At 36.5% G+C, this 18,106-nt stretch overlaps 1 protein-coding gene across 2 annotated transcripts; it reads right to left on the bottom strand.

Moving 5' to 3' along the window:
* Positions 1–7,947: 7,947 nt before the first annotated feature.
* LOC133291238 (uncharacterized) lies at positions 7,948–17,951 on the bottom strand. 2 transcript variants are annotated; one of them, XM_061489457.1, is made up of 7 exons: positions 17,218–17,951; positions 16,043–16,403; positions 14,029–15,461; positions 13,685–13,798; positions 12,103–12,257; positions 9,804–9,904; positions 7,948–8,322 (listed from the first exon to the last, which is right to left on the bottom strand). In XM_061489457.1, the coding sequence occupies exons 1-6, from the start codon at positions 17,611–17,613 to the stop codon at positions 9,856–9,858; spliced, it is 2,508 nt and encodes an 835-aa protein (XP_061345441.1). In that variant the 5' UTR covers positions 17,614–17,951; the 3' UTR covers positions 7,948–8,322; positions 9,804–9,855. The 2 variants fall into 2 exon arrangements, with proteins under 2 accessions (XP_061345441.1, XP_061345442.1); XM_061489458.1 differs by having other exon boundaries at positions 14,029–15,419.
* Positions 17,952–18,106: the final 155 nt, after the last annotated feature.

Raw genomic sequence — 18,106 nt, 5'->3', positions numbered from 1 at the left:
TGTTCTAACCCACTAGGACAACCGACCCCCCTCCAAAAAAAAAAAAAAAAAATAGAAAAAAAGAAATTTTACACAGTAATCCAAAAACTTGGAATCTTGTCGATCATCTGATTTTCAGCCTGATTAATGGCCCCCTCCTCCTTTTTGAGATCCTTCTAAGTACAAACCACCGTGATAGTCGCCGGTTTACCTGAAACTAGGCCGGACTATTTTCTATTCTTATTACCATTTATCTGCAAATTAAAATATGTATAAGCATTATGCAATTATAAGGTATAACTCCATAATGCTTCTACATATTTTTTGGTAAATGCTTATAACCATTAAAATGCTTATAACCCTCTGGCTTTGCGAAATGGGTATTATCAAGCTTTATATAAAAAAAAAAAATTACAAATAAAAAGTTAAGTCTTCGGATATATATGTCTTTTGAAACCCTAACTCTTATATTTGTCAGCGTACACATCCCTTTTGGCTTCTAACTTATTATTTGTGCACAGTGATCTATCATCATGCGTAATTGTTTACTTTGTAAACACCACTTGCTCACATATTCAACAACAATCGTGATCCATTAGGATAAAAAACATAGATATACCAGCTTTGTTTTGTTTTGTTATATATGATGTAAAACTGGATCCTTAGTTTGAATCAACATCTGTGACCATTTGATTAGTGGGTTAGGAATCAGCACAATTCATTTTTCCATGGTGGAACGGAAGTAATTATTATTGTATACTAAATAAGGTCATTCAATCAAAGAGAATGGGAGACTTTTAACCATTGAGCGAGAGAGAGAGAGAGAGAGAGAGAGAGAGATCAGAGATATGGTGGGATGGTCAAAAGATGGTAGTTATTTTCCTTTTGCATATATGCTTGTGTAATGATTTCTCTGCGTAGTTTTTCTTTTATGGCCCCGCTGGTTCAGATTTGGTCTTTGGAGACATGTGGATGAGGGGCCTTGTAAATTAGAACAAAAGTTTGTGATGGGAATGCTTGCTTTGTGGTTTCATATTTGTGCTTTATTACTAGGATTTCTTCCCACATGGTTGTGCTTAGTTGATGTGGTTCTCTTATAGTGCTTTTGCATTTAAGTTAATCAAATATATTTTTGAAATGACATTAAATAATTATCATTAATTATATGTGATATATATTTGAAAGATCCAATGAACCCGAAGAGGTGACACAATTGGTATAAGGGCCAAGAAGAAAACTATTAAGGGCTGAAAAGTCCCTGGTTTAAATTCTAGACAAATTAATTTGGAGTCGATGATAAAAAAAAATTACCCTCTATGCCACGAAGGGGATTAATTTCATCTAAATGCACGAGGGACACCCTTGGAGAGAAAAAAACAAAAACAAAAAACAAATGATATTACTAAAAACTTTATGATTTAGATATCTTTTTACCTCTTTCTTTGAGAACATGCTACTAGACTAACCCGGAAGCTAGTGTTTGAAAGTTTAGACCTTTATGTAACAGTTGGGAACAAAACGTAGTAAGTACGTGGTTGTAGGTAGTGGCTTTTCCTGCTATCTCTATCTAGGCATATAGCTTTGCCTTAGTTTTAAAAAATTTAATTAAAACCCATATGCATATGCAAATTGTAAAGGAACAACCATAGTCTAAAATATTGATATGTATCTCTACAAAGGAACAACGTTCCCAGAATTATTCAAGCATAGCAGTTATTGGTATTAAATTTTTCAGACAAAATAAACCATAGAGCGGTTTGTCAAGACAAAGAAGAGTGTAAAATATGTTTTTGTTTCCACAAAAGGACATTTATTAGTTATAGTACATAGGCTTTGCCTATTTATTATATCTACGTATATATCCAGACTTATTAATTGCGTTGATTTTTCTATAGCAAGACTTCTTGCCGTGCTGATTGGTTAACAACATAGAGATCAATCCCCAAGTACCTCTACGCGGATTTTCATACCAAGTGAGTCTAAACTCCGAAGAATATAAAAGTATTGGTAAATTGAGGTAAGCATACTGCATACCACATGCCTATAAAATTTTATAAAATTGATAGGCTTATATCTTCACATGGTGGTGTATATGTGTTCATTTAATCAAGAAATTAATTTCAAGTTCTTAACATCATGGTTGGATCTACTTGAAGCAACCATATCTATTATCTTTACAAGGCTTCTGAAGATCTACATCTCCATAATAGGACCTAGCATAGTGTCTCGAATTCAATGATATTGGAAAAGAGGAGATGTGCATGAAATTCAGGAGTTGAACTTCCCTACTAATAATTAAGATTCCACATACAAAAAATATTATAAAGGAGTAAAAATGAAGAACTGAATAGGTCATACACATGATGCTTGTGCAGATGGTTTATCCTTTATCTGTGCATTTCCAATGCGAAACTTAATTAATTAATGTGATGATCGTGGTGCTTCTTCAATTCCTTGTCTCTTTCGATTTTTTTTAACTGTTTCAATTATATTTGAGTGTATTAATTAATTGTCTACGTTAACGAACTTAGGCAACCATATGAATAGATACTATTAGAGAATTAAGTTTCTCTTATCTCTTGTTTAAACTGTATTTAGCCATTATACTTATGTCGCACACTTAGTGTTAGGGGTTCGGGAGCAACGCTTCCGCAATTTTTTTATTTTTTTTTTGTAAAGAAAGTTTAAAACAATTTTTATATACAAGGTTATGAACCTGCTCAGGATCTAGTTGCTTCCATAACAAGTTGTAGGCAATAGTTTGACTAATCAATTTTATGCCTGTTATATAGGATCATGAAATTACAAAATAATATTTTTTATTTCATTAAAAGAGATAAAACCAATAAAAAATAATAATGAAACCATCAATTCCATTCTGTCAACGTATTAGCATGCAACTCCTCTACTAGCACTTTTTGTTTCAGTTAGTAATTTTTACTTCTTCAGTTAGTAATTATCCCTTTTGTTAAAAAAAAAAAATTACTTGAAATTTTATGTCCGCACCTGCGAACAGCGGCAACAAAGTAAATCCGCCACTGGTTATAGTTGTAGTCAAAGGCAGAGCTACGTAGGGGCTAGAGGTGGCCTTGCCCCCCTAAAATTTTAAAAATCTAACCAATTAATGTTATCATAAGATAAATAATCGCATCAGTGCACTATAACTCATAAGTGATATAATATATCTTCAATTTTTTAGCTAAGTCAAAGTAACCAAAACTTGGAATCGAAAGCCAATTATCACAATGTTTATCGTAACAACACAAACGTGGGTTCTTTTTGTTGTTCGTTTTTAAAATAAAATCCAATCTATACTAACAAAATAATCGTGGACTAAGACTATCAATTTTTTCCCATCAATTCACATGACTAAAAAATTTTGTGTCGTTACTTCTTGAGTGTAAGATCAAAACTCAAGTAGTAATTCTCAATGTCCTAGTGAGCATAAATCACACATATGCAAAATAAGCTTAGGGGGAATTTCAACGCTCAAATTAGCATAGGGTTCAAAAATTGATCAGAAGCATAAATCACGGATACATATTTACAATTAGGATGACTCAATCAATAAGTTTAGCTAGCAGGTCTACTCTCTCGTCTGGATTGGGCAACTCTGTTATCGAGGAGTTTCTTTTTCAACCATTGGACAACAATTTTTGACAATTTGCATCGAGTTTATCAAATCAAGTGATGCAGTATACTAGAGACAAAAGAAGGAGGGAAGAACCAGATACTGATCTTCGATTGTGATTTTCAAGTGATTATTATAATAGTATTTTTTATATTAAATATGTATTATATTTCAAATACTTTTATTTATGATGTAATATTTTTTATTCTCGCCCTCCCTCACGCAATTCCTAGTCCGCACTGGTTGTAGTCACGAATATTAACCCCATGAATAGCTTGGAAAAGACTCATATCCCGGAAACGGCTTTCTAAGGGTGTGCATGACAACCATTCTATTCCCTAGCATTATTTCTGAAAAGAAACAATTCTTATCTATTTCTGTGCCATGGAACAGTTTCTGAGAAAAAAAAATGTGTTTGATAACATGTTCTATTTTTATCCGAGAATGAGAATTGTGTTTGATAACACAACAAATAATATAATAAAAATAATTCCTATTAAATATAAAAAAAATTTAGATCATCACTTTCCTTTCCACATGGTGTGGTTGTGGTGGCGGCGGTACGGTAGTGGTGGTGGCAGTGATGTGGTGAAGATAGTGGCGGTGGTTGTGACGGCAGTGGATGCGACGATGGCGGTGGTAATAGTGGCGGCGGCGGTGGTAGTGGTGGGGATGGTGGTGGTGGAGGTGACGGCAGTGGTTGCGACAATGGTGGTGGGTATGGTGGTTGGTGGCAGCAAAAATGGTAGCAGTCACATGGTGGTGGTGGTTGTGAAGGCATCATGGTGGTGGTGGTGGTAGTGGTGGCAATGGTGTGGTGATGGTAGTGGCGGGGTGGTGTAATGGTGGCGGTGGTGACGATAATGGTTGTGACGATGATGGTGGTGGTTGGTGGCGACGGCAGCGACGACGGTGGTGGTGACGGTAGTGGCTGCGACAATAGTAGTGGTGGTTGGTGACGTGGTGGTGATGGTAGTGGTGGCGTTGTGGTGGTGGTAGTGATGGCGATGGGGTGGTGGCAGTGGCGTGTGATGGCGATGGTGGCGGCGACGACAGTGGTTGCAATGATGGTGGTGGAGGTTGATGGCGATAGTGGTGATGGTGGTGGTGGCGGTGGTGACGATAATGGTTGTGACGATGATGGTGGTGGTTGGTGGCGACGGCAGCGACGACGGTGGTGGTGACGGTAGTGGCTGCGACAATAGTAGTGGTGGTTGGTGACGTGGTGGTGATGGTAGTGGTGGCGTCGTGGTGGTGGTAGTGATGGCGATGGGGTGGTGGCAGTGGCGTGTGATGGCGATGGTGGCGGTGACGACAGTGGTTGCAATGATGGTGGTGGAGGTTGATGGCGGTAGTGGTGATGGTGGTGGTGGCGGTGATAATGGTGGTGGTGGTGGTGGCGGCGGCGGTAGTGGTGGTGGTGGGGCGGCGGTAGTTGTGGTGGTGGTGATGGTGGTAGTTGTGGTGGTGATAGGAGGATGTGGTAGTGGCATCATGGTGGTGAGGGGTGGTAACGACGACATTAGTGGTACGATGGTGGAGAGTGATTGAGAGGGATAAGTGTTTCTTATTTTGTGCCCGGAAACAAAAAAGCAAAAAAAATTCGATTCTTTTTTCTGTTACCCAGCACCAAAATTAAACCGGTTCATCCCGAGAACAAAAAAATAAACCGATTTTACCAAACTAGTTTCCTATCTATTTCTGTTCTCGGGAAAAAATGTAAAAATAATTAATTTTGAGAAGGTTGTCATGCACACCCTAAGCGAGTCGCAAGAGGAGAACTACAAAGAACAATGAAACTTTTTGTGCAGCTATACTGCCAAAAAGATGCACCTTTTACGTCTTGATACCATCATAATTCAATAACATAATTTCATTCACGCATATTTTTCTATGCTTTCACTCAACCAGTTATTCCCTACTGCTAGGAGATCAATCTGAAAAATCAAAAAATAGTCATATAAACATATCTATTATCTAGATTCGATAATGCTATATAGGAATTACATTTATATCAGACAAAATGAGATAATAAAAATATAGAATTATTAGATTCTGTATAAGTTTATAAAGACCAGCTTTGGTGTAACATTATACGCGAATTCAAAGATAAATTTAAAAATTGAATGGTATAAATTAAATTATATAATTACTTTGACAAAATTGTGTCATTTTAAAGATGATCAAGAGATCTGAGTCTGCATTGATCAATATCTTATATATATTTGTTGCACAAAACCATCCACTCGAATGTAAAACCTAATTAATTGTTTAGGTACATACATTATTTTTCTGATCCAATCGCATATTACAAGGTTTGGAATCATCTTGGTAGTTTTGTCAATATAAACAGGAAAAAACAGGATGAAGTGGTTCGAAGATGTTACATGTTAAATGAATCGTCTTGAAATTTATTCGAGGTCATTCATATCTTGGGAAAGAAAGTCGTATAGTTAAAAGTTAAAAGGGAAATACAAGTGTTATGTTACATAAAAAATCTCCACTTTCCTACACACTCAATATAACATGAGACCCACTTCAACTTTTTTTGTTTTTTTACTATACAATGGGACCCACAGTGTTTTTGTGTCTGTAACATGACACAAATGGTGTCATGTTACATGACAAACTATTATCCCAAAGTTAAATCAAATCAAATCTATTAATTATTATTTTTTATTTTTTAACTGATTTAGGTAAGCTTTCTGCATATCATCTTTTCTTTTTTGGGTTAAGTATGTATCCTTTTAGTTTTTGACATTATGTACTACGGAAAATACATAATTATAATATGAAAAATTATTTTTTTTATTCTCTCTCCACGTCAGCTGAAGTGACTGAGGAGAGACAAAGAAAAAATAAATTTTTATATTATAACCATGCACTACCAGTCATGCATAGTGTTTAAAAATTAAAAAGACACACCTTGTGTTATTTAAAAGACATACATTTTTGTTATCAAAAAAAAAAAAAAAAGACATACATTTTCTCCTCTCTTTTTTTATGTATTACTCTAATACCCAACTTTTTTTGCGGGAAAAAAACCATATTCAAACTTATTTGTTTAAATTCCTTAATTGCTTTCATATATATTTAATAGATTTTTTTTAGTACATCAAGAGGGCCAAGCCCAAAACGAAAAACTACGCAGGAGCAATAATGGGAATCAGTAAAGCCCTATGTAAGTCATAATTAAACCACTTGTCTTGATTCTTTTGCATAAGCTGGTAGACGATCTATCTTTCTATCACTGCTTCACTCACCATCCAATCTGCACAGGTATTTCCCTCTCTAGGGATGAAGGACACTTAACAAACCCATTCTTTAAACAACCAGCCCAAAATACGAACCGACAAATGTGGTCTGGATTCATCACCTAACCGTGATGAGCATGAATATTAATCCTTGCAATCTCCTCCTTCTAGTATCATATGATCATTTGGATCATAGGAACTCTCATTTTTCGGGTATTGCATGTTTTATATTTGCACGCTTTTGTAAAAAGTTTCCTTTTTTCCAAAAAAACAAAATATTTGCATTTTTTTGGTATTGCTAAAGGTTTTTTTTTTTTCTTTGGAAATGGTATTGTTAAATTAATTGTAAAATTGATATGCAAACTTGTGATAACGTCACTAACCACGCCATGCTTGCCTTGCTTTTGAACAAAAATATAAACATTACGATTAAAATGAACCACGCCGTCCAGTGTTTGGAGCGAGCTTAAACATAATTTTCGTCATTGTTTTATCATAGCCACTCTCATCCCAATAATTAATGTAAAAGTACAAAAACTCACTCCCAATTCTATAACCATTAGGGAAGTAATTAAGGATGTCATAAACCGCACAGATGGACCCTATGCAAGAGTGTTTACGTGTGACTACTGGTCATGTAGTTAGCAATATTCAAATTTCTTAATCCAAAATTCAACAAGAAAAAAATAGTTCGATATTTGAAAAGAGATGTGAATATAAATCAATCAGTCATCATTTGATTTGGCAAGATGTAGACGATTTGAGCTTGTCTTATAATTAAAAACCTGTCGAAAACAACCCTACCAACTAATGGAATAAAGCACCTATCAACACCATTCCAAATCTTTTAACCTTTGGCAAATAATAAATCCATATACTGAATAAACTTTGCGTATATTTAGTACGGTATCTTCAAACATATATGAAAATAATATATTCACGTTAATAAGTAGACACTTGTTGAATAATTATATAATTCATGACCCAATATTGTTCGGCAGATATAACTGACTTGGCGCTAGCTAGAAAAATCATCACAGGTCGCTGAATTGGTGTTCCATTTGATTAATGAAATTACCAAGGTTATGCTTTCTAGAAGAAATGGCTTTTGTACAAATGAAATATCATACAATTCCAGCAAACTAAGTGGACTGCACTGATAATCTAATTTCAAAGATAATAATGTTATTAGCGGGCCTAAAGAGCCTACGTACCCGAAAAAGAATTATACAGAATGAATATCTATCAGGAACACAACTACTATAGGAAAAACTATACTAAGCAGTCATAGCTTCAGCTACATATTTTACATCAAATGCAATTCACGTTCGAAAGTTTGAACAGACATTCTTGCATGGGGAAGCAACGCCGCTGCGATGTGCCTTATGGTGGGTCTCTGGAGAATCTTAATGTATGCTCAATTACCCATAAAAAAAATCTTGTTTGAACCCCTAATACCTGCATCAATACAAAAACACATTAAAGATCCAAGAGAGAAACTGGGAAAGAGAGAATCAAGAGAGATAGTAATAATAATACCAAACATATAAACTATGACGTCTGAAGAATAAAAATCAAAAAAATCTCCTCCCCCACATTAGCTAATAAGTACAACTTAAGATAAGAGTTTTATTAAATGGCATTGTGAAATCAATAAGCAGATATATTGTTTTAGCTAAACACACACATTCGAGAAATAATCTGGTTTTCATGTTTTAAAAGAAAAGTCGAGGTCTTTATCACAAGAAAGTATTCTGACGCAGAATACCTTATACCTCACCCTTCATCCGTACCTCACCCTGCATTTGTCGTCTCTCCAAGCTCCAAATGAAATGCTCAAATTCATGCCTCTTTTATTATTTTTATCTCGTCTTCTATTATTTCTGTGGGATCCTTTTCTCGCCTAGCATCCCTTAAATGTCTATACATGCATCAGATTTTAGGCTAAAAAGGTAACCAGATACTCTAAAACTGCAAGCTCAAAGTTTAATCTATAACACCAACATGTTTTGCGTCCTTCAATTTATCAGGTTAGGGGAAATAAGAGAAAAGGAAATATATAAAAGGAAAAGTAGATTCACAACTTAATGTCCATGAAGTGGAAATGCTTGCAATAACTGAATAAAGTAGGCTCAAGTGTTTTGCTTCTGTCGTTCGTCAAGTTCACTTCTGTTCAATAAAGTAGATTCACAACTTAATGTCCATGAAGTGGAAATGCTTGTAATAAATGAATAAAGTAGGCTCAAATGTTTGCTTCTGTCGTTCATCAAGTTCACTTCTGTTCAATACTCGTATCTATCTCTCAAAAATTCCGTGTGGCCCAGTTCTCACTGTTTCCATGAAATGTTTTTGGTTCCAAAATAGCGCACAGCAGTTGCATTGGATTTCTCTTGAAGCTGGGTTTGCTGTTTTAATGCTCTGTGCATGGGAATTCTTAGTTTCTATCTTTGTTATCCGATTCCCACTTTAAAGTTTGAAACTACTAGGACAGTTTGTCAACTTCTGTTCGCATATCATCCCACTTGATGATGAGTCAGATAAGTTCTGTTGGAAACCACTAGGAAGTTCTATATATGTTATGATTGTTATCCCAAATTTACAATTAACTTTCGTGTTTGTTGTTCCAATTAATTTTCTTTTGTTTGCTTTATTATGGAGTTGCAGAATGTTGATTATGGACATGTTAAAATATGATGCTTGGATTCTATGAATTTTTTTAAAATTATTTGAGTATATGAGTTGAGTTGATGGAGGCTCATGCAACCATAAACAAGAAATTCAACCGAAATTCATGAATATAGCGCCCATTGTTCCCACAGTTTTATAACAACACACAAGTGATTAAATGGGTTAGATTTCATATATTCAGCAGACAAGATATCAGAGTAAAGAAAGGTTCAGTTATCACTTTGGACGCATACCAGGGGTCAAATACTCACCACAAAAATGCAATGTGTAGGGGAGCCACAAAAACGTATGTTCAAGGCAGAATCAACTGGTAACAGGTTGAAATAACTTTTTGACTTCGTCATAAAACCACCTGCAAAATTAGTCAAATCACTTAAAAAACACCCGAGAGAGAGAGAGAAGAGGAAGAAAAAGAAGAAAAATCTACGCAACAAAAATATCAACTGTGTCAAATAGGGAGATTCAAATTTTGTCCTGACTGAATAATGATTGGGTGGGAATCCGAGCAGAGTACAAATCCTAAACCGACATTGAATCTATGTACCTTTTACATAGTATTAAATATTTGATTTCAAACCAAAGTTATCAAATGCGGATTGCGGCATGTCGCGGTCAACCCCGAAAAACGCTATATGACAGAAATAATAACAAAAAGAAACGTTTTTTAAAGGATGAGATAGCAGAAGTGACAGAGAAAGACGCAGATAGACTAAAAAACCCTTAAAATGTTTCTATTACACATTTAAATTTAGGACAAAATTGACATTTTGCTTTATGACAACAATATGGTCGCGATTTGGCTACAAATGCGATCACAATGGCCGTTATTGCGCTCCGGTGCGACGCGGTGCGGTTTCTTGCAGCGAGGCACCGCAACGCCCATACGACACGGCTCGCAGCGCTATTGCGGCGCAATTAACTACTATGTTTCAAACACCACAACTTCAGCATCTAAAATGTGCATGCAATAAACATAGGAACATAAATGAAAATAGAACAGCTTTCATTTACATTCCATGCTAATGAAATATTTTCATCTGAAAATTGAAATACAAATAGAATGAAGAGTTCCAATGTAATGATTCTATAAAATTTCGAACGAGGTTAAAGTAGTAAAAACATGACATTTTAGTAATGGTCATCTCAGCCATATTGGCATGCAGCATGAAAATGTGTTTCAATTTTCCAAATTTTCACCACCTATGACCAGCCTAAATGATAATTTTAAACATTTTATCTGTGTTTATACTCAAATCCTGTTTTCCATCTCCCTGCTTTCTACTTTTTGTACAAAGAACACCCTGTAAGTTGAATAAAAGGGTTTTCTTTCTTTCTCCTCTTTCCTTTCCAATAGAGGTTCCCTAGGCGCACCAAGTATGAACCCAGTCGGCCAGTCCTATGCATAAAGTTTCCCTTAACTAGAAGTGTAGAACCCTAACCTTCAAACTGGCTCTCATATCAACAGCAAGATAGCTTTCATCTTAATAAGCCCTCCTTCCCCTTCAACCATATGTAAATACATCATGCAAACATCTGATTACAGCCTCTTCCCATCTTCCAAATCCACAAAAATAAAAAGATTTATAATTCCCAGAACAGCAGCCCAAATGTCTAAGAAAGTGGGATGAAAAAATAACTGATTCGAGCAACAATAACAAAAACTAATGCCCCTGACCTACTGTGAAACCATAAGAGTCCACACAGCTTTGTAGTTGTTCCCAATAAACCAGCTCCCAGACCTTCCACAACCAAGATAATTAGAAGAGATCCCTATCTCCTAATCTATATTCTCTATTTCTATTTTACCCTGAAATTCCATCAATCAGAAAGTAAAAATAAATGAAGAGACATAAATGCTTCTTCCCAATTACACCATCTATTACTTGAGCCCATCCAGCATGAAGGAAAACCCTAATTTGCATGGTTTTAACTTCCTCCCGATCAGGTTGCACAAAGTTCCATCACAAGATATTACTTTACACAATAAGCAATAAGCCTATACTTTCCATCTGAAGCACTTTGAGTATCAGAACAATGCCCCTAAGAAAGATGACTTCAAAATTTCAGCAGAAAAAACCAAACCATTATTATGCAAAATAACACGATCTAAAGGCCACCACATATGAATACAGTATTCTGTATAACGGCAACTTCAATATTAATCTTGAGCAATAAATTCTGCGTGTTATCAATTACAGTATACAAAGGCCACCACATATGAATACAGTATTCTGTATAACAGCAACTTTAATACTAATCTTGAGCATTAAATTCTGTGTGTTATCAATTAGCTGTTTAGAAAAGAGTATCTAAATTAAATTAACAAAATAATTCCACATCCTAAGGTCCCAAATTTTTCTTTATTCCCGTTTTACCATCTCCCTTCTGTAGTAACTATAATCTCAGAATACACGCAATAAATCATAGTCATATATCAGCTTGATGCCTGCACTACATATGACAGATTGTATAAGATTGAATGAAACAGGACAAAATAAGACAAATTAAAATAAAAACTGTCTAGAGTGATAGATGAATGAAGAAACAAACCTGCAAAGGAAAATGGGCTGTACTTTAGCACTTGCCTCAATTCCTAGCTGACATCGTCTGTCATTTTCTTGTTTAAATTTATCAGATGGGAGGACTTCACATGGGCCTCTAATATAGCTAGCCATTTCAGTTCTATCACTATTAGATTCATAAACCTTCAACAAAGAAAAAAGAAAACATATCAATAAGGAAAAAATCCATATGCAATATACGGTTCTGAATGATGAGCATTATCATTTGATACACCAATCAAAACAGAATTTATTGCAAAGGTTACAAGTTAGAACCAATCAACAGTTTATGGAGTATAAGTGCATGTATGACCAAAATAAATGTAGCTTTATAGCAGTTAATTGCGCCGCAAGCCGCAAACGCAATAGCGGCCATTAATGCGGCAAAATCGCAGCAGAATCGAGGCCAAATCCCAGCCTTATTGCGGACATAAGGCAAAATACAATTTTGCCCTTATTTTAAATGTGTAACAGAAAACTTTTAAGGGTATTTTAGTCTTTTCGTTTAACACTAAGCCACTCACTCACTCTCTTTCTATCGCACGAAACGTCTCACCCTCTCCTCTCTGTCTCTCGCGCATCTCGCTCTTCCTCTGTCGCTGCTCCGTGCTCTACGTCTCACTCTTTGCCTTGCTCGCTCTCTGCTCTGCCTTGCTCTCTCTCTCTCTCTCTCTCTCTCTCTCTCTCTCTCTCTCTCTCTCTCTCTCTCTCTCAAGTTCGCAAGTAAGCTTTTGGCCTCTTTATTTCTTGCCTCTCTTTTTTTTGCCTCTTTTTTTCTTGCCTCTTTTTTTTTTGCCTCTGTTATTTGTCTAATATACGTCCTTCTTAGTTAGATTAGGACCAGATTACACTGCTCACACATATGCTTGCTATATAGTGATTGGACTTTAGTCTTTATTACATCTCTAAGCATCTTAGCCTTAAAATCATGAGTACACAGCAATGCTTGTCATTATCTGTGGTTTCACAAAGAGTTTAATAAATAACTGTATATGAAGATTAAAACCTTTGATTGTTTTTTTAATAATTGTACAAATAACTTTACACAGTTAAAAAAAAAATTCAATATAACCATGTCATTTTTTTTTAATATACTTGTGGTAAAGTTGTTCCTTTGTGACTGAAAGGTCATGGGTTCGAATCTAGGAAACAGTCTCTTTGCAATTATTTGCAAGGGTAAGGCAGCGTACAAGAATTGCTCTCACCCCACACTAGCTAGTCGGGTTTAATTGGGGGGTGGTTTTTTTTTTTTAATACTTGTGGTAAAAAAAATTCAATAATTTGTTGTGTCATACAATATAACCAAGCTTTCTTTATAATGAATGAAAGTCTTTATTTTTTAGCATATATATGTGTGGTATATCTAGGTTCTATTGATCCATTCCGCTATTTCCGCAACCACAACCCGCTATAGTCTTATAGCATTTTTCAGGGTTGGCCAAGACAGGCCGCAATCTGTATTTGATAACTTTGCAATTTTTCACACTGGCGGGAATGAATTGATATCAATCTATGAAGAAAGACATGCACCTATTTATACATAAAGATGTATGTGTAAAAATAAAAAATACCTCATTGACTTCAGATATACATGGATGACCAATATTCCCTGGCAAATCTCCAGGAAAGTAGCACTTTGTCACCTTAACCCACTTGAACCCAGTTTTGCAATCTTCCCACATAGACTGAAAATAAAATGGGATTAAGTCTACTTGTTAAGTTCTAAAGTTTTATAAGATAATACTATTTCACACAAGGTTGCAAATCAATCAAATCAAAACAGAAACCATAAAATAGACCAAAAACATGACTTTTTTTGGTATTCATATGTACTTTGCAATTTCATAGGTCAAATTTTACAGGTATGATATAACCAACTGCTAGACTACAGTTGAAAGCATAATGATTTGCTTGCCTGAATTTTAAAAGGTGTTAAATTGCCATGGCTGGAGGGGAAAAGAGCATGACCATGAAGCCTATATGTTACTCCATCAACACAGCAAGATCCGTAAAACTTTTTCTCTTCGACAAGTTGTATAACATCACCAATCCATTCTACAGCATGTGAGGTGTCTGAAGATAATGCAGAGTGCTGTCTACCTTCAGTATCAGTTCCAGAACTTCCAACAAAATTTGCTAGTGCAACATCTTGATCATCACGCTTGATATCGTAAATTAAATTTTCCCCTCCATGAGATTCCCTTTGTTTATGATTCATTAAACTAATGTCAACATGTTTATCTGATGATACTACAGCATTGTCTTGTGGTATTGTCTGATTAACATGAAAATCTTGTGAAGATTGCAAATTTTCACATTTAGCTGGCTCAGATAATTTAGGAAGAGTCTCAGTTTCTGAAGTCTCCTTACAGGTCAAAGACTCAGAATTTATTTGTTCAGCAGAACTTTCACCTGGCAAGCAAGTGGAAGGACTGGAAGCTGCACCAAGGGATTTCATAGAGATGTTTGGATCATGCTTTTCATCAACATGTTCAATGTTGGATGAAATGGTGGTACCTTGTATGTCTTTCCCATCTGGTGAGGTCATTGAGTCAGATGGTGGCTCAACATTGTCATTTCCACTGGAAACAGTTGGAACAGGGCTCCCATTTGTTGTTAACTTCTGTGGGCTGACCTTCGGATCTACGCTCCCTGCTTTCTTCTCTGAAGATGGTTGCATACCACCCGTATTAGAGGGCAATTTCGGTGGTGTGTTTGAGGATCTCATGACACGACCATACTTTGGAGGCAAAGGCTTTCCACCGCTTAAACTTAAGCACCTCATGCAGTGCCAATCAACTCTATTATGAATTCCTCGTAAGACCGATGGCTGCAAGCATTTCAAGTGAAAACCCTTTTCACAAGCATCACAGAGAAGTACAGTATCAATCTCATTGACAGAGAGCTCGCACATCTGGCATGTCAAAGCCTTATTCATATAATCCCTTGACGGAGGACTCCATGTGGGATGGTCAGGAACCTTTGGTTGTAGCAATTTCTGGACAATCTTTGCAATATCCGCATGACTAGGAATAAAAGGAGGCTGAACAATGTTCATGCCCTGCACTGGCTGGTGCATACTAGACAAATTTCCAGGTGCTGTTTGAGTAATATACGGTCTAAAGCTCTGATCATTTGTTATTTGTGGCCCTGCCCTTGACATAGTTACATCAGCTGTTCCTTCAACCTTGATAGGGTTATGACCAGGCACCTTGTTTTCTGATGCACTTCTAGCTAAAGATGGAGATTGAGCCTGTATTGGCCATGTTGGAGCATTCACCAAAGGTTGGTTTGCAGACAAATTTGCTACAGTTGAAAAATTCTCAAATTCAATTGCCAATTCAATGACTGAAATGTCACAAGATACACCCATACACATTTTATTATGAACAATTGAACATACAATAGACAACCTGCTTTTGCAAACTATGAAATAAAAAAAGCAGAAAATGCCAATAGATATTTGAAACCTTAACCATAGCTTTCTGTAACATTTACCTACAAATAATGAAAATTGGAGGAAATAAAGACAAATGAAGAAAGACGCGCAATCATTTAATTCCAGACTCTTGAAAAACAAGGAAACAGGAACAACATCTGCTGGAGTGCTGGTATATTATATCCATCTAATAACCTCAAAAAAGACCTAGATATACACAAATCCAGTGAATTTTCAGGCTTCAGCATGAATCATTCCATGACTTATGCAGAAGAAACTCATACAACCACAAATTCCAGCACTTCTGAACATTTAGTTAAAAATTTAATGAATATTATTGCTTTCCAGTAAAACAAAATCCAGGTCAACGTGTTCAATCAATTCATCATACAGTGACAACATATTGCACAATTACTCATTCACCAATTGGAAATGTAACTCCACCACTACTTGGAAGTTGGAACTGGTGAGGAGCTTTAGAAGACATTACCTTGGATTTGCAGGACATAAGAAGACCCATTTGATCCTCCATCAACTTTGAATTGTGGGTGTTCAACTTTAGGCAATGCTAAGGGAGATGAATTTCTCCCCAAGTGACTGCTAGGCATTAAACCTGAAACCACAGGTGGTCTTACTTCATTGCTGATCGATTGATATTGCAATGCTGCAGAAGATCCTGCAGAAACATGGGCAGGTATAGACACTATGGTACTTGTGGAAGAGATTGCTGTGTGGATTGATTTATCAGGCGCAATCATTCGAACAGCATGTGATGGCACACGGTTGTCAACTGTTCCACCAATGCTTGTTTGCAAGGGCTGAGATGTAGAAAACTTCTTTGATTCCTCCATCTAGGAACCATAAAGAAAGATAGTAAAAGAAATAGATAACAAATGGTAAAAAACTTGTTAAAAGAAATATGAAACCCAAAGGATAAAAACTACTCTCCATTAAAACCTGAAAAGCAAGGGTAGGGATGAGGACAATCCTTGTATGCAACCTTACCCTAGCATAGTTGCAAAAAAGCTATTTCTCAAATTTAAACCTGTGACATTTCAGTCACAAAAAAGCAGTTTTACCATTGCACGGGCTCGCCCTCTTGAAACCAAAAATACCAAATATAAAATATTTACATTGACAGAGTTCACCATTCCAACAAAATATGAACCACCCCAACACCCCAAAAAAAAAAGGACAGAAAGAAAGAAAGAAACTAGTTAAGATTAAAATGAGTTACAATAGATAATTAACAGAAAAATAACCCAATACTCAAGTCAAGCAATTAAAACTCATCAGTATACAACAACCATGAGGATAAGGGTAGGGATAAGGGTAAAGCTACCTATAAGGATTTCCTCACCATAGGCTCGCAAGAAAAAAGTTTCACTCGGAGTTTTTTTTAAAAAAAATATACAATAGTCCTCCATTAAGAAATACAAATAATTGCATAAGAAGCAGCTGAATTACGTGGTACCCGGGACCCAAAATTCTTATCCATACATAACCTTTTACTTCACCACCTCGTTCTATGATATGATGGTTCTTTTTATTCTACTGTTTTTTTTAACAATAAATAAGGAAGTTGAAATGTACCCAAAATTAAAAAATAATAATAACAATAAATAACAAGGAAGTTGAATTATCGGTATTAAGAGGTTCCCTTACCTTCCACTTAGCGTGGGAATACCTCTCGGCAACGGACATCTTGGGAGTTCGAAACCCTAACCTCTGGTCCTTAATCTTGGCGTTCAAGCCAAGATCCTCAATCACGGTCCCAATAGCTTCCCTGGCCACAATATCCTTCGGAGCGAGCCCCTGACAGAGCTCGGCGAGCTTGGTTCGAGCCTCCCTCATGAGCTCAACCTCCACATCGGTGGGCTTCCTACCACCTCGCACCGTCGCCATCGTCGACAAAACCAACACAATCTCCGCCACTCTCTTCAATTCACCGCCGTCGGAGGCAGCATCCACCTTGGCCTTCTTGCCGCAACGCTCATCATCCAATTCACCGTTCTGAACCGGCGAACCGTCCGTTTTGGGATCCTCGTTGCCCTCGTCCATCAGAGTTGACGAACGACGGCGAAGAGGGAAACCCTAGAGAGAGAGAGAGAGTGAGAGGGAGAGAAGATGATGAGGAGGAGGAGGAGAGAGAAAGGGAGGGAAGAGATTTGAAAAAAGAGATGGAAAAATTGGAAGCGCTAATACATAGTATTGAGAGGGGGTGGGTTTTTGGCGGGTAATTAAGTAATTGAGTTTGAGAGAGATGAAGGTTTGGGTTTGGGTTTGGGTTTGTGGCGTGTGTGTTATGTAATGTAATGTAAATGTTATGTGTATTTTGGTTATTACCTTTATTGAATTGGATGAGATGGTTTAGTGAGTTTTTTCAAAGAGAGCGAGGTTTGGTGTGTGGATGGCTGAGTCTGACCAGAGCGATCCCTAACGAGAATAAGAGAGACAAAATGGAGCTTCTTCTCAATTGTAATTATAACTAAAATCTCTTTTTTAACTCACCGGGTCCTTCCATCAACTCGGATGACTCGTAACGTGACTCGTC

The sequence above is a fragment of the Gastrolobium bilobum genome, unplaced genomic scaffold (assembly GCF_033153095.1).
Source record: "Gastrolobium bilobum isolate Gb01-03AN ecotype WA unplaced genomic scaffold, APGP_CSIRO_Gbil_v1 utg132346, whole genome shotgun sequence".
Taxonomy (NCBI): Eukaryota; Viridiplantae; Streptophyta; class Magnoliopsida; order Fabales; family Fabaceae; genus Gastrolobium; species Gastrolobium bilobum.
The sequence above is the reverse complement of the archived record's forward strand: the minus strand, read 5'-3'. Positions and strand labels throughout refer to the sequence as shown.

Coding starts and splice junctions, on each gene's coding strand:
- LOC133291238 (XM_061489457.1), bottom strand. CDS start 17,613: ATGGACGAGGGCAACGAGGATCCCAAAACGGACGGTTCGCCGGTTCAG. Junction 16,404..17,217: donor ATTCCCACGCTAAGTGGAAG/GTAAGGGAACCT, acceptor TATGGTTCCTAG/ATGGAGGAATCAAAGAAGTT. Junction 13,799..14,028: donor TAACACCTTTTAAAATTCAG/GCAAGCAAATCA, acceptor TTTTATTTTCAG/TCTATGTGGGAAGATTGCAA.